The sequence below is a fragment of the Melospiza melodia genome, chromosome 1 (assembly GCF_035770615.1).
Source record: "Melospiza melodia melodia isolate bMelMel2 chromosome 1, bMelMel2.pri, whole genome shotgun sequence".
Taxonomy (NCBI): domain Eukaryota; kingdom Metazoa; phylum Chordata; class Aves; order Passeriformes; family Passerellidae; genus Melospiza; species Melospiza melodia.
The window spans coordinates 128,068,463-128,083,391 of NC_086194.1; the positions used below are offsets into that span (position 1 = coordinate 128,068,463).

At 41.5% G+C, this 14,929-nt stretch overlaps 1 protein-coding gene across 4 annotated transcripts in view; it reads right to left on the minus strand.

The window, feature by feature from the left end:
- Positions 1-1,782: 1,782 nt before the first annotated feature.
- The window catches only part of KCTD1 (potassium channel tetramerization domain containing 1), a 103,098-nt gene continuing 89,951 nt past the window's right edge, over positions 1,783-14,929 (minus strand). For all 4 annotated transcript variants that reach the window (XM_063167785.1, XM_063167767.1, XM_063167791.1 and 1 more), the window contains exons 3-5: positions 10,029-10,173; positions 6,838-7,143; positions 1,783-3,953 (exon numbers count right to left, since the gene is read on the minus strand). In XM_063167785.1, coding sequence (XP_063023855.1) covers positions 3,795-3,953; positions 6,838-7,143; positions 10,029-10,173 — 610 coding nt within the window. In that variant the 3' untranslated portion in view covers positions 1,783-3,794. The remainder of the gene's footprint in view (positions 3,954-6,837; positions 7,144-10,028; positions 10,174-14,929) is intronic.

Sequence of the window (14,929 nt, forward strand, 5' to 3'; positions counted from 1 at the left end):
CCTCAGGCAGCTTGAATGCCGACATACAAATACCAGTTGTCCAAAGAAATAATTCATAATATAGAATTCTGCAGTGAAGATATGACAGATGGAAATAAATGTTTTTATTTCTCTGAAAAACTGACCATTGGTCAATAAAAATGCTTTTCTCACCCCCCAAAATCCAACCCTTCCCCCCCCCAACTCATGCAATAGAAACATTAAAGAAAAATTCAATTGACAAGTCATTTGGATGTCAGTAAAAACCCTGTAATTAGTATAGAAATCAATTTTTAAAGCTTGCTGCAAAAAATTATGCTTATGAACAAAATGTTTGACTTCAAATTGAATTCAGTGCCTGTTCAGCATAAAGGAAAATAATTGAATGGGTGGCTCAGCTTTCATGTTTTTGGAGTTTACTAAGTTTTCCCCATTGGTTTTCATTATGCAGATTTTAGTGGGCATCATAAAACAATGTGTCAACTTGACTTGCTTGTGCCAGTCAAGCACTGAGATGATCAGCTTCCTTCTCTAGACATATGGCAACAGAGAGGAGAATCCTTCATTGGGCCAGAGTGCCTGGCTAGTACCTACCTGAAGACAGAATAAATTAGCAGCACCTATTTACCTGTGCTGCTTCTGGAAAGAGAGATTAACCCAGTGACAAAGCAGGACTTCACTTTCTCCAGCACAGAGTAAATTGGTTCAGTCTCCAATGGGACACTCAGTTCACCAAAGCATGCCAGGATCCATACTTACATTATGCAGTGTTTGGTACATTCAGGGGAAGAACTAAACCCTGGATCAATGGCTGTTGTAGAAATCCAGCATTCTCATTACCCTAAGAAAAGGTGAGGACCAAATTCCTCTGCCTGTGTCTCGCTGTGGGAAGGGGAGTTGGTGCCATCTGCAATCTCTGCACGTCTGCAGGAGTTCTCCTGGCAGCTGCTTAACCAACTTGCTGAAGTACCACGTTGGCAGCTACCACTCACTGCAGTTCTGCCTCTTGTTATTAAAAACATCAATGGCATAAAATGGAGTCAACACTTTCTAATAAAAAATTAGATCAATTTAGATGTCAAAATTGCTAACCTCCAAAGACAAGCTGACAGTAATCTGGTCCTTCTTGGTTCCCCCCACTCCCCCCACATTCCTGGAGAAATTGCTGATTTGTTTGTTGATCAGTTTTTCTAAAGAACATTTTAAAAACACATGGTTATAAACCTCAATTGCAAACAGGACTAATCTCTTTTGCTCTCTAAAAATCTACAGCCAGCTTATTCCTGCATACATTTTTCATCAGCCATTACTTTGAATATTCATGACCTCTTACTCCATGACCACATTGTAACTGCAGACATTTACATTCAGGGTCTCAGAGTTATTTTTGACTCCATCAACAACAAAAGCAGGATTGGTAAGAGGATGCCCAGCCAGCTGAGGACTTGGAAGGAGCACAGTGATATCTTTAAGGTCATTGACTTGGACAGGTACACGCTGAGCAAGCAAAACCACCGGCAGAGCACAACCTGCTGGCTCTGAGAGCCACATGTTGGAGAGCATCAGAGGCTGCAGGCAGTGTGGGCCCTGCCAGCACTGGGGGGACACCTTTGGGGCTGCTGATGCAGCAGGCTTGCAGGGCTTGCTTGCCAAGGAGCAGGGAAAGGAGCTGCACCCCTCCCAGCTCCAGCCTGCACAGCAGTCTCTGAAGAATCACATCACCTTGCACTGGGACCCATGGACTCTCAAACCCACAGGGACTGGCATCTTTTTGGACAACACAAATTTCATCACTCCCAACAGTTTGAAGATCTGTTAAAAATATTTATTTCCCTGGGTTTTAGCTTTCAACTTCTATTCAGACTAACAACCAAATTGTGGGCAGTAAGAGCAAGCATTTGTTTATTTTGTAAGAGGACTTCTTGCTGCTAATTGAAAACAAGCATTTTCAATGAGGCAGCTGTTTCAGTACTGTGAATAGACAGATCAGCATCACATTGAAGATCTAATAACCCACTAATGAACCTTAATTTTTAGAGGCCCCTCCCTCACCCATTTTCACACTTCAGTAATTCCAAACCATTGATATGTGATGCCAGTTATTTAAAGATGTCCTCAGACACATTTTAATAAAAACCAGAAAAAATGTAACGTTTTTTTTTTTTTTTGGTTAGACTATATTGGAAACCTTGTTACATGTATCTAACAGTTTCCCTTTTTCTTTCTTAAATAAATAGCAAAGTGTCACCAAAATGAATGGAATGCCAGCACCATTGCATTGATAGAAATTTCCACACCAGGATGAACACACATATTCTGTAACAGTGCAAAAAAGGAGACTTTGGAGGAAAGGTGGTGGTTGCTGGTGCATCAACCCGTGAGCAGTCTGTGCAGTGGCATTGGGATGTGGTGCCTCTGCAAAATCCTACAGGCCTGGAGCCCATGCCTGCAGAGGTGGCACAGAGAGACTCTGCAAGAGAGCAGCTGGCAGGGCTTCCAATGCAGAACGTGGAATTACTGCCTGCTACCCAGGGACACAGCCGATGGTAACACAAGGGGCTGGCCATGTCACTCTCTGACAGAACAACGGCTTGAAATGAGGGAAATGAGCAACCTGAAAACCAAACAGGCTGACTAACACTCAGCAGGGCAAGGGCTTGGAGAGTCAAAGCTGCCAACTCCTTAATCAAGAGGGAACGATGCAAGGATTCGCTGTTACACGGAAGGTTACAGAACAAGGTGTCATTTTTTCATGGGTTTCCCTGGGCTGAGCTGGTGTTATTTTGATGTCTGACCAACAGTTTCTCTTCCAGCTGGGACAGTGCTGAAGGAACAGCAGCCATGTGCACCACACCAGAATATTCCTCAACAGCCTCTGCTGCCTTAAACTCACTCCACCCTGTGCAGGCAGCTCTGCCTGCCCACTGCCTTGCCCCTCTACATGCTGGAGTGCAGTGCAATCCCCCTCTCTGCTTCTGTTGGCTTAAACCAGACCCTTGTTATTTTAAACAGGATTTTATTGTATTTAATACATTATAAAATTTGAAAAAATTGTAGGAAAGCAGCAGATTCAAACCAGAGCATCTCTACCAAATATTAATTATTCTGGCCCCCTTTGAAAAACACAAAACAAAACAACAAAAAAACTCATTCAAAAGAAAAGTTAACCTTTCACATCTGTGAGGGCTGACAAAAAGTGTGCGACTTCTGTACAAACTACATTTAAAATTTCAGCTTTCCAATGCAATGGATGGTCGTCTCCTGAACACCTGCCCATCCACCTCTAAAAAAGACAGACATAAACCTCCATATGCAAATAAAGTTGAGTCAAGGTGTGTACACATTAAAAAGTGGATGGCTGTTTGGCAATGAAAATGGGTGAAGAACAGTCCATGAACCCCCCCTGGCAATGGCTTGTACACCGTTAAGTGGGCCCGGGAAGGGCCTGGGACACTTAATGGCCATCACAGCACCAACCTCATCTACCACATTTTGTCATTGCATTTCCTACCCTTTGACATATACATACATATATATATGTACAGACATACATATACATACATATTTTTTTTATGTGTGTGTGTGTGTTTTCTTTTATACCTTGAGGTTATTATTATTATCACTACTATTCCAAGTGTTCCCATATGAATTCAGGTGTGGTCTCTATATTTGATATAAATGTGTCTTTTATTATTCAATTTTAGTTCCAGGACTTGTTTGGAGTCCAAACTGCACATGAAATGTCCCCCTTTTTGTTTTTCCTCTTTGTTTTCCTTTTTTTTTTTTTTTTTTTTGCATAAAGAAACATGTCCATTTTAGTCCAGAGGCTCTTGCTTTATTCGAATGACAGAGGGTGCACGAGATGTCCTTCTGAGTTCTCGTCTCAGTACGTATTCACTGAATTGGGAAGAGTCCACTCCACCTCCACATGAGCCAACAATCTCAAACCCTCTTTGCTGTAACCTCTCAAGTACCTGCAAAAAGAGGAAACAAACACCGATGTATAAGTAAATTAACAGATTATTTGCAGTGCAATGATAATAACTGCTGTTTTCAAATGGATTCAGTCATGGGGGAAAAAAGTGGTTACACAGCTTAACTGTACTGGATTGATTTCTGCTGACTATGGCCACTGAGCAGGGAAAAAAAAAATGAAGAAAAATTTATTTTATTTTTTTAGTACTGTCAATAAATCCAGTCTTCTTCTGCCCACAGAAACAGGACTAGAAAAACACATTCTCTGCTTTACAGAATTTACAACACAAAAGGGCAAATACATGATTGCACAGCAGATGCTGAGCAAACACCACAATGAAATGGTGACAGTGTAGATAACAACGGTCATAATTTCAGAAAACCTACCATGATATTTACTAGAGACTTAAAACCAACTCTTTGTTACTTCTATCATCATCTTCACCTGTTCTAGGCTTCCTTTGCCTCGTCTGTGAAGGTGATTTCCTGGGATTTACCAGGGTCAGCCTGCTAAACCCAAGGAAGGGGCTGATGCTCCTGGACCCCAGAGGATGTGGGACCCTCTATTCAGACATCACAAGGGCTGTGCTGGAATCTGGTGCCTACCATGGCTTCCCCAGCTGTTTCACCAGTTGTGAAATTGGCTTGCATGCATGCTGGGACAACACTGGCAAGCAGAATGGCAGAAGACTGCAAAGGACTAGGGCAGGGGAAGAAGCAAGCTGAGGTTTAAAAATGCTTCAAAGAAGACATGCCACATCTTTACATAAAATGCTTCAGGTTGGCAAATGTCTTTCCAAAGTACTTGAGCATGGCTAACTGCACAGCAGTCATATAAAAAAGGAAGGGATAGGAAAAGAGACCTGGAAACAGTGATCAAAACACATGTGATCTTTAGCTTTTAACAATAGATGCCAAAATCCCCTGCCCCTGCCCAGATGTGTCAGTGCGAGCCACTGGAAAAAAGAACATGAGAACTTGGGTCCTGAGAAAAAATGTGGTGGAAATAACTCTGGAAACTAGCTCAGCCTTGGACAATCCATTTGGTCTGTACCTCATCCTTCAGGTCTATTGGTAGTCCTTTCCTGTCTCCCATTTTTATTAGTACTGGGAGATACTTATATCCTCCCATTAACAATGTGGGATCATTACACAAGTCTGTACATATTTTGCCACTCTAACTCAGGTTTTTCACATCAGTAAATATGCTTTGTAATTCTTATTATTCTTATTTGTGCAACAAAAATGTAAGCCTCAGAATAAGTGACAAAGTGCTGAAGGACACAACTGCCTTGATAACTGTCATATGATATAGCTAAGCAGTCATCCTTGAAACTTCTTTTCAGCTGTAATCTGACATCCAAGGCTGTCCTAAATTTGCATTAATCTCGATGACAAACAATTTTGATGTTTCAGCATGACAGTCAAGGCCAGTAAGAGACAACTGTCCAAGCATAACATGGGTTAGATAGGTCTAGATAGGTCTCCCTGGAGCCTTGTGTTAAGTGCTAGCACAGGTGTAGTGCCTGGCCAGCCTTCAGTGTGCCTCAGTGCTTCATCTGGACGAAAAGAGGCTCAGGGGTGACCTTCTACAACTACCTGAAAAGAGGCTGTAGCAAGGTGGGTGTCAGGCTCTTCTACCAGGAAACCAGCAACAGGTCAAGAGGAAATGGCCTCAAGATGCACCAGGGGGCATTCAGGTTGGGTTGGACATCAGAAAGAATTTCTTCACCATGAGGGTGGTTCCGCATTGGAATGGACTACCCAGGGCAGTGGTGGAGTCACCATCCCTGGAAATATTCAAGAAATGACTGGATGTGGCACTTAGTGCTGTGGTTTAGTTGACGTGGTGGAAATTGATCAAAGGCTGAACTTGTTGATCTTGGAGATCTTTTCCGGCCTTAATGACTGTGATTCTCTACCTGGACAGTGGGACCTGGCAGATGAAAAGATGCCAAGCTCAGCTTGCAAGCCTGTTCTGTAAAAGAATTCACCCATGAGCCTGCAGCACTTAGGAGGTGTGTTTAAGTCAAACAGCATCAATTGTGCCATTGATGATTTCGCATGGGAAGTGCTGGCTATGCAGGATGTGTTAACTAGGGGCAGGCAGGTGTCTGAGGCTGGTTGCTTTTAACCAACAAAGGATAAAAACATAACACTAACTCTGCAGTTGATTATAATTATTCCAGGAATTACCTGCATTTGTCTCCCAGATTTTTTCTTATCCCTTATCCATTTCATAACATCTACTGATTTTAGACATTGCTACATTGCATCATAGAATACTTTGAGTTTAAAGGAACCTTTAAAAATCATCAAGTTCAACCCCTCTGCAATGAGGAGGGACATCTATAACTAAATCAGGCTGCTCAGAGCCCTGACCAGCCTGACCCTTGAATATTTCCATGGATGGGGCATCCACCACCTCTCTGGGCAATCTGTTCCAGTGTTTCACGACCCTCACTGAAAAATTTTCCTCCTTTTATCTAGTAAAAATCTACCCTATTTTAGTTTAAATCATTATCCCTTGTCCTATCAATTGGAACAGGTCTCTACTATGCTATAAAAAATCAGGAAAAAACACTGGAAGTGCAAGTGAAGGGTTTTCCCTATGATCACGGAAAATTCTAACACTACTGTAGTTTGTTTGCAAAGAGATTTGAATTGATACATAAATTAAATGGAGATACATGAATTAAGTGGATTAAATGGTGATACATTAATTAAATGGAGAAAGACAACTCGACACACAGAAGTTAAGTAACTTGCTTAAAGCCTCCAGCTGATTCTGCTCACCAAAACGCTCCAGTGACACGGAACAGGGTCAGCCCCTGGCACCTGGCCAGCAGCTCCCTTTCAAAAACTGCCCGTGTGACGTCCTACCTGAACTGAGTTGAGGTGGCAGTATCCGTTCAGCGGGAAGCGGATGACGTGTGTGGAGTCGTGGTTCCAGCCGGCGTTGACGGAGTTACACATCACATCCCCGATCTCCGGGAACACCTCCTCTATCAATGACTTATCTCCACTCAGCGTAATCCTCTCGCCGAGATCTGGGGCCACTCGCACCACCAGGCACTCGCAGGACTTTGAGAAGCGGCCGCTCTCCCGGTCCTGTTTCCACCGTTCCATCTCTCCTAGCATGGGCTGAAGCTGGAAATACTTTGCTTCTTCATATAACAAGCTGTAGTCCTGAAAGACACACACATTAAGAGAGGCATTGCTAATGTGGTGCTTAAGGTAGGTGGATATTCAGGCCGACACTGCTCTAGGTTTGGAACCCTTTGGACAGAGCTCCTCATGACTGTGTAGGAAGGTGTAATAAAGTAACAGTGCAAGCAAAAAATAACCATCAGCTCTCGGGGGTCTCTGTGGTCACAATGACCCCGAGATATGTTAGTCTCTTTGCCCAGCCTGGCAGCTGAAGAAGGAGTCAGGATTCTTCTGTTCTTGTTCTCAAGGTTGTTTATTATTTCTTATCTATAACACTCTTTCTCCGACCTGCTGAGGTCTGTCTGGCAGGTTGGGTTGAGGCACACTGACTGCCTTCAAAGGTGGTGTTCTCCTTTATACTAAAAACTACATGTCCATTACTTACAATAATTTCCCAATACCTATCACCTATGTTAGACAGTGTGTTTCTACTCTAAACCAATCTAAAAGTGTCAACATCACCCAGAAGATGGAGGCTAAGAAGAAGAAGGAAGAAGGACAAGGCACGCCCAAATCCCTCCATCTTGGCTTCTGAACCCACATTCTAAAAACTCAAAATTCTACATTTTCACCCTGTGATAAATTCACTAACACTCTATTCAAACTCTTGTGGCTTGCACATCTTCATACAAAGTTGGTAATTGTTTTTTCCAAGGGCTAAAATCGAAGGCACAGGTGTTTTTGACTCTGTGCCAAGGATTCCAAGCCCCCTGTCAGGGTTTCAAGTCCTCCAGGGCAGCCAGAGAAATTTCCCAGATTCCAACAATCAGCTACTTGGAACACAATGAGTATAGCAGCACTTGCAAAAGTAAGGCTATGCTTGCTCAACTCCCTTCTGCAAAAAAAAAAAAAAAAAAAAAAATCCCACTTTTCCCCATATTTCATCCCCACAGTGATGTCATATAATAATGATCTCATTGAACAGATGGAACAGAATTCAATCAGGATTCAGAAAATTCATCACTAGGATCCATTGTGTCTTACAGCAATACTAGCAGGCATTATAACAGGTATAAGAATGTAAATGAGGAAGCCTGCAATGTTTGTTAGTGTAAAATGATTCAGATATTTGCATAATGTTTGCACATATTAGTGCATTTTAAAAATTAAGTATTTTTTAATACTTCCCTATTTTGCCACTAGTACTGTTTACTACATCATCTCAAATGCCAGAGCAGAGGGAATACATTTATAGGCATAGCCACTGCAGAAGTAATTTAGAACTGATGATGTGGAGTCTGCCTACTGCCATTTTTTAAATTTAAAAAATGTTTTTAAAAAATCTTATTTTTCTAGGTGTAAGAGCATAAAACCATTTGGAAAATGTTTATACAGAGAAAAGAGATACATAAGAATTAGGGATGAGAGAGAAACAGAATGACAAGAGAAGCCTGGTAACAGTCAGTATGGTCCTGAATTTGAACTAGAAACCAAATATTTGATGAGGACACCTAAATCATGGTAAAAATACTAAATACTGCTTACATTTATTGTGTAACAAAAAAAGTAATGTAACACATATATTTCTAAGAAACAAGAAACACTGTTCATTTTAATCACTGGTTTTTTTTGTACCTTAAAGCATAACTGGGGAGGACACCCCTTTGAACATCACAGTTGGGTGAACTTGCCAGGAATTACATTTTTAATTTCAACACAGCTACAGTATATTTATGTGTTTAAAAAGCTCTACATATGTAATTTCTTAATATTGCATGAAAGGTGGCTTTTCCTTTTTCTGTATTTCTGATTACCTGCAGGAGAAGTGCCGAGAGCAGCACAAAGCCATGCTAAGGCTTCAAAAGAAGGAAGTGATGCTTATCTGTTTTCTCCAAACTCCACATTATTCAGGGAGATCTGCCCTTGTCGCTAGGGGAATAGCAAGGATGTGTCTACAGCAGATAATTCAAAGCTTGCTGAAATACAGCTCTTGAACTCAGCCTCACACCTGTTATGCCCAAATGCCTGAAAAACTGTCTCAGCTAGGAGGGGAAAAGGACTGAATACCAGACAGTCCTGCTGCTCCATCCCTGCCTCATCACCCATCACCTCTCCTGTCCAATCCCAACTGCTGCATTTCCTGCAGTGAACCAGGTGGTCATGAAGTGAAGGTAAGGATGTGTTCTGACTGAAGACCCCACATATATACCCTCATACCTACTAGCAGATAAACTGCATGGATTCTGAGGCTCTGCCTCTGTAAGCTTTGTCTAACATTGAAATACCACTAATTCAATTTGTTACTAAAAACTAAAAAAAAAAAAAAAAGCTAAAAAAAAAAAAAGCAGTCACTTTATTCAAGTTTAAATAATAAACATAGAACAATTCATTCCTGACTAAAACTCCAAAATTAAATTTGCAGTATGCATTCAAGAGTCTGAGGGAGAAAACAGTCTATGACTTAATGCCCAAATATTACCATGCGTGCAGTTTATTTTGTCAATATTGTGATTCACACACCATTTTCTGAATTTCAGTGTGGGAGTGGAAACTGGAGCTGCTGCAATCATTGGGGAAGCATAAAATTGGATGAAAGGACAAATAATCAGTAAAGCTCATGAGCAGTCAGTTGCAGATTGTCGCTTCTGTTTCCAAGAGTATGGTACAACATTTAATTTCCCTGGGTCAAATCTGGCAAGGTTGCTTTATTACCACTATAGCCAGGAGGGGAAAGTTTAATATTGATGCCACTCTAGGAAAGGAAGACACCACTTTAGCAACCCCATTCTTACTTTTGCCATGTACCTGAAATCAAACACCATACCCTGCAAGGCCACCTTCCCTATCCAGGCCTCTCTGACTACACACCAGATACTTGCTTTACCAAGGTGCATGCAAAACACCAAAGTCCCTTGAAATCTCACCTTGAAATCATCAGGAATGAGGAGTTTTGATGTCCTTAAGAAATTCAAGATATATCTGAACATCTGCCCATCTCTGTCGATGAAATAATGCTGCTTGAGACTGTCGAGGACAATGGGCTCCGTGCCATCGAAAAGCCGGCCAATTCTGGAGAGGAAAGAAGAGACAAGGAGCACGGTCAGACCAAGCTCTGCTCAAGAGCTGCTCAAACAGCCCAGCACCCTCCCATGCACACTTCACTGAAGCAGCTCTGTGGCTTTGTTTCATTAGAAAAGGGCTGGTTTCAAACCACTGTGTGAGCCACATATTTCCAGCATAGCCTCATTAAGTTCCAAGCAGCACAGCTGGGGAGGTGGAAGGGAAGAAGCCAGGCCAGCAGCCTCTCCCACTCACCTCACTGCCCCAATCTGTATCTCATAAGATGACAATGCCTCAATTATTTTGGACACCTCTTTTGATAGTCCCCTTCAGCACAGCCCATCCCCTCTAGATGCTCCAACGCCCTGAACTGACTCATTCTGTTTTATAGAGCACTTAGGAAACCTAATTTAGTTTGGATTGCATAGGGAACTTGATTTAGTTTGGATTTAGTTTGGAAACTGCACCTGGGGAATAGTTTGGCTTGGTTCTTTGCTTAGTTTTCACTTGTTTTTAAACTCAGGTCACTTTTTGGATACTATTTACTGCAACCAACATTAGGGCAGGCACAGCTAAGGTGAGGGGCAGCACATAGTGGTAATGTAAAGATGGGGGTGCAGAGTTGATAACATTTCAATGTGAGGTAATGCTTTAATGTAAAAGTTAAGTGCTTGTGGCAGGTATCAAGCAGAACAGTCAAATAATACAGAAAAATGTCTCAGCTTTTAGACAACACCCGCTGACCACCAGAACCACACAGCCACTTAGAGAGCCTCCTCTTGACAACAGGTCTTGCAACATCAACCACTGAGTACACATACATTTCTGCATGTGGGCCTCCCAAACCAGCTTTAGTTAGAGCAATAGGAAGGGCTGAAAAAGCCAAACAAAACCCTCAGAGTGACACCAAATAAATGTTTTGTTACTGCACTGGGGCATTTGCAAAACACTCCTGAGTCACTGGTGGTTTCCCAATGAAATGAGCAGGAGTGACTGGCAGGTCTGATTTTGTGTGCCTGTTCACATGTCTGTAGTACAATGTGGAAGCACTTTTTGTCAACAAACAGTCACAGCACACTGTTTTTGTTTTGTTTTAAAAGCAGTGAATAAACAAGAAACCCCCACTACCAGCAATAAAAAAAAGCCACCAAATACTCAGAGGTGATCAGCCCTCCTGGCTGCACAAAGCACCCCAGGCTGAGATGCCCCATCCAGTGGCCAGCAGAAGGGGATGTCCAGAAGGGATTCAAGAGGCAAAAGACAGAAGTGGCTCCCAAAGAGGGGGAGGCAGCAGGGCTTGCAGCAGGGCCTCAGGGAACTGCAGAGGGGCAGGGCTCCAGGCAACCATACACTGTGTTGCATCAACAGCCAAATATCCTCCCTTTGAAAATGGCACAGGCAGCCCAAATTGAGTTTGGAACAATGTCTGTGCCTGGAGCAGGTATATATATACGTTGTGAACAGAATACAAATCTCATCTATAGCTTCTCACCAGCTGGGAGGAGACCAGAAAACAAATAAAACTCCATTAACCCCAGCTGGCCATTTACAATTCTGTAATAAATGTATGAACCAATTCAAGTTGCATGAAATCTGTAACATATAACAAATTAAATATATTTTGCATCATGAGCAGGTACAGAACACTTTTTTTTCAAAGCCATCCCTTGAACTATTCGAGCTTTCTTCCTCAAAGACTTGTTACTGCCTGCCCTGCTGCTCAAAAGCTGCGACAGCCCATATAACACAGGCTCCTGTTCACGTGGTGTATGAGCCACATTTTATGTCTAATATGGAAGTACTCAGCATTTAGAATTAATTTTCCCCCATACTCAAGCATGTCATCTTCAAATTTATCACGGAATTCACACACAAAACATGTATTTGGCCAAGTCAGTCATTACTGAAATGTATAATTGTAATTGGTTTCTGCAGCATTTTCCTAGTTCTAAATTACTTATATAATTACATATTTTAAACCTCTAGGCTTTTTGTCTCCATTTTATTAATTGTTTAGAGAAGAGCAAGATAGTATCAGAGGACGGAGCCTTCAGACAAAACCATAATGCAGAGGAGAGTGCTCAGCCACTGGGAGTGCTACCTGGGACCTGAATGGCTTTGGGAATGGACTGGAAGTGTTAACAGAAAGCGCTGCCTCGGTGCTCTGCTGCTCTGCAGCAGCAACAGCAGCAGCAGCAGCAAAATCCCAGGAACTGCAAAGTCCCAACTCCCTCCTGACTCCCCTCCCAGGATCACTCTGCAATACACTTTCACATATTAAAACAGCTTTGGAAGGGTAGACCCCCAGCAGAGACTTCTGTAAAGAAAATTTTTTTTTTTCCTTTTCAGATGGAAAAATGTAGATTACAGCATCCTTCATGTGGCCTTCAAGGAAAAAACCTGAGGTACGATGGGATCCAAATCTGGTGACATGGTCCTGGTTCCTAATCTGCATTTGCTACATCCATCAGGAGAGGAGACTGGGCTATGCCAGGATCTAGGGAACAACCAGCATCCTCACCTTCCAGCATCCTCACCAGGAACTCTTGTGCTCCCAGGGCCACAGTGGGAAGCACTCTCTCATGCCTCCCCTGTCACCTCCTCGGTACAATACAACTTGATCACCATCCTTCCTGCCACCCAAAGCTTTGCTGGCACTCCTGCTGGGTCTCACTCTGGGATTATGCATGCTTAAGAGACACCAGTTTGCTAGCACAAGAAAGGACTGCTAAGTCATTGTAATTTCACTTCCCAAGAAAACCTGAAAAATGTTTTTCCCCATCTTCTTCTTGACAATGTTGGCTGATGACTGGCAAAGACACCTTTCTGTTTTAAATGACAAATACATAACAGCTGAATGGAGTTTCGAGACAGGAGAGCACTTTGAAGGAGGCTTGCAAAATAACATGATAATTATATGCAGAATTAGCCAAATATCAAGGGTAAAGGATAAGAAACTGTAGTCCATTTACAAGAAAATGTGCTTCTGAAATATTTAATTAAAACTAACAGGCGGGAATTTTCCATATATCAGGAAAATTAACGTCCCATGGGTTGAAAGTGTGACCTCCAATGGGTAATAATTAATGTCTGTGGCTTTATTCCTTTATTCATCATATTCCACTGTCAGAAATCGAATGCTTCAAGGGTTGAAAATATAACCAGTGGAAAACCCTGCTTCCATGTGAGAATTTGGTTTTACTTAAAGGACACAAACTAGGTATAGCTACAAGCCCTTGTTTACTGGAGAAAAAACAACAGGGAATGGAAAATATAATTGTTTTAATTCCATAAAATACTACAGAGATGGATGTTCCCACACATCAGCACTCCTGTAACAGCATTTCTATACCAAAAAGCTAGCACAGGAAGATGATTGCTTGTAGGATTTCTCAATTTCTTCAGAAAAAAGTCCTACTTGTCAAGCATAAAAATATACTGTCTGCAGCAGAACTGTATACATAGTGTGCTTATAGCCTTGATCTCTCGTTGTATAAATATTTAAATATACTATTATTATTATACACATAAAGAGAAAAGACTTCACTTTAGTATATTCTGCCTCAGCTGGAAATGTGGGAAAGCAGCAATAATTAGGAACAAGATGCCCAGTAGTAATTAAACGAGTCAATTATTGCAAAACTCTCTTAATGCCAAGAAAAAATGACAGAGTTCTACCAAGTGTTTTAGTGGCTTCACTGGACAGAGCTAAAATTCTTCATTTCTGTAATCAAAAGGATCCAATGAACATGGAAAAGCTGCAAGCCTTGATGTTTACAAACATGCAGAATATTACATTACTTTCAAACTAAGGTAAAAATAAACATTTCTCCTCTGAGAAAATACAGGTTTCTTATAATTGAATATATTCAGCATATAATTTCTTCTATTAACATCTTTATCAGAGGACACTACAAACTAACTGAAAATATTTTGCAATACACTACTTTCAACAGTTCTGAGCTGTCAGAGTTCTGTGCGCCCACGTCTTTCACAGAACAAGAAAAAGGGAGGAAAAGTGGTGAGAAGTCCTTTTTTTAACCCATCAGAGGGGGCTGTGCAGCAGGAGGAGCAGCAGTGGTGCCCTGGAACCTGCAACCCCACACTAATGGCAAGGCAAGTAACTGTCTGGATCTCACTGAGGGAGGATATTCAGCAGCTAGCAAAGAGCAAAATACTCATGAAAACACATTTCTTTCCCTCTAATGGTGAATCACATGACAAAGTAAATGTATTTTATTTGAAATCTTACTCATCTGGTTGGAGCCACTGCAGCAAAGAAGTTTGGTCCTTAAAAGTTAAGTGCAAGTTTTATTTTCACATCATTATATTTATGTGGCTAATGGGAATGCTTATTTAACACTCTGGAGTGTGAGGAGAGTGAGCTGTAACGAGCTTTTATTTTTTTTTCCTCTGCAACTTTTTAGTTCGAGCCATCCTTATTAATTTCTTTTCATTTTCTTTTACTGAGTGCTCAAAGGCAATTTGCATAAGAGTCCATTATAAATGAGATCTGTTTAATGGTATGCTCATCTCATGGCTATTTAATTTTACTTCCTCGTATGTCTAAATTATATAATTTTGCACTGTCCCCTAGCAGCTAATACAGTTGAAGTGGTGTCCATGCCAGTGAGAAATGTTATCCTACCCAAGTGGAGAATTATGAGTTCCTATTCTTTTTTTCCAGAGAACCACTTTGACAGTATCAACCTGCTTTTATTTTTTGAATAACTCACATAATTTGGATCCACAGAGACTGAATACA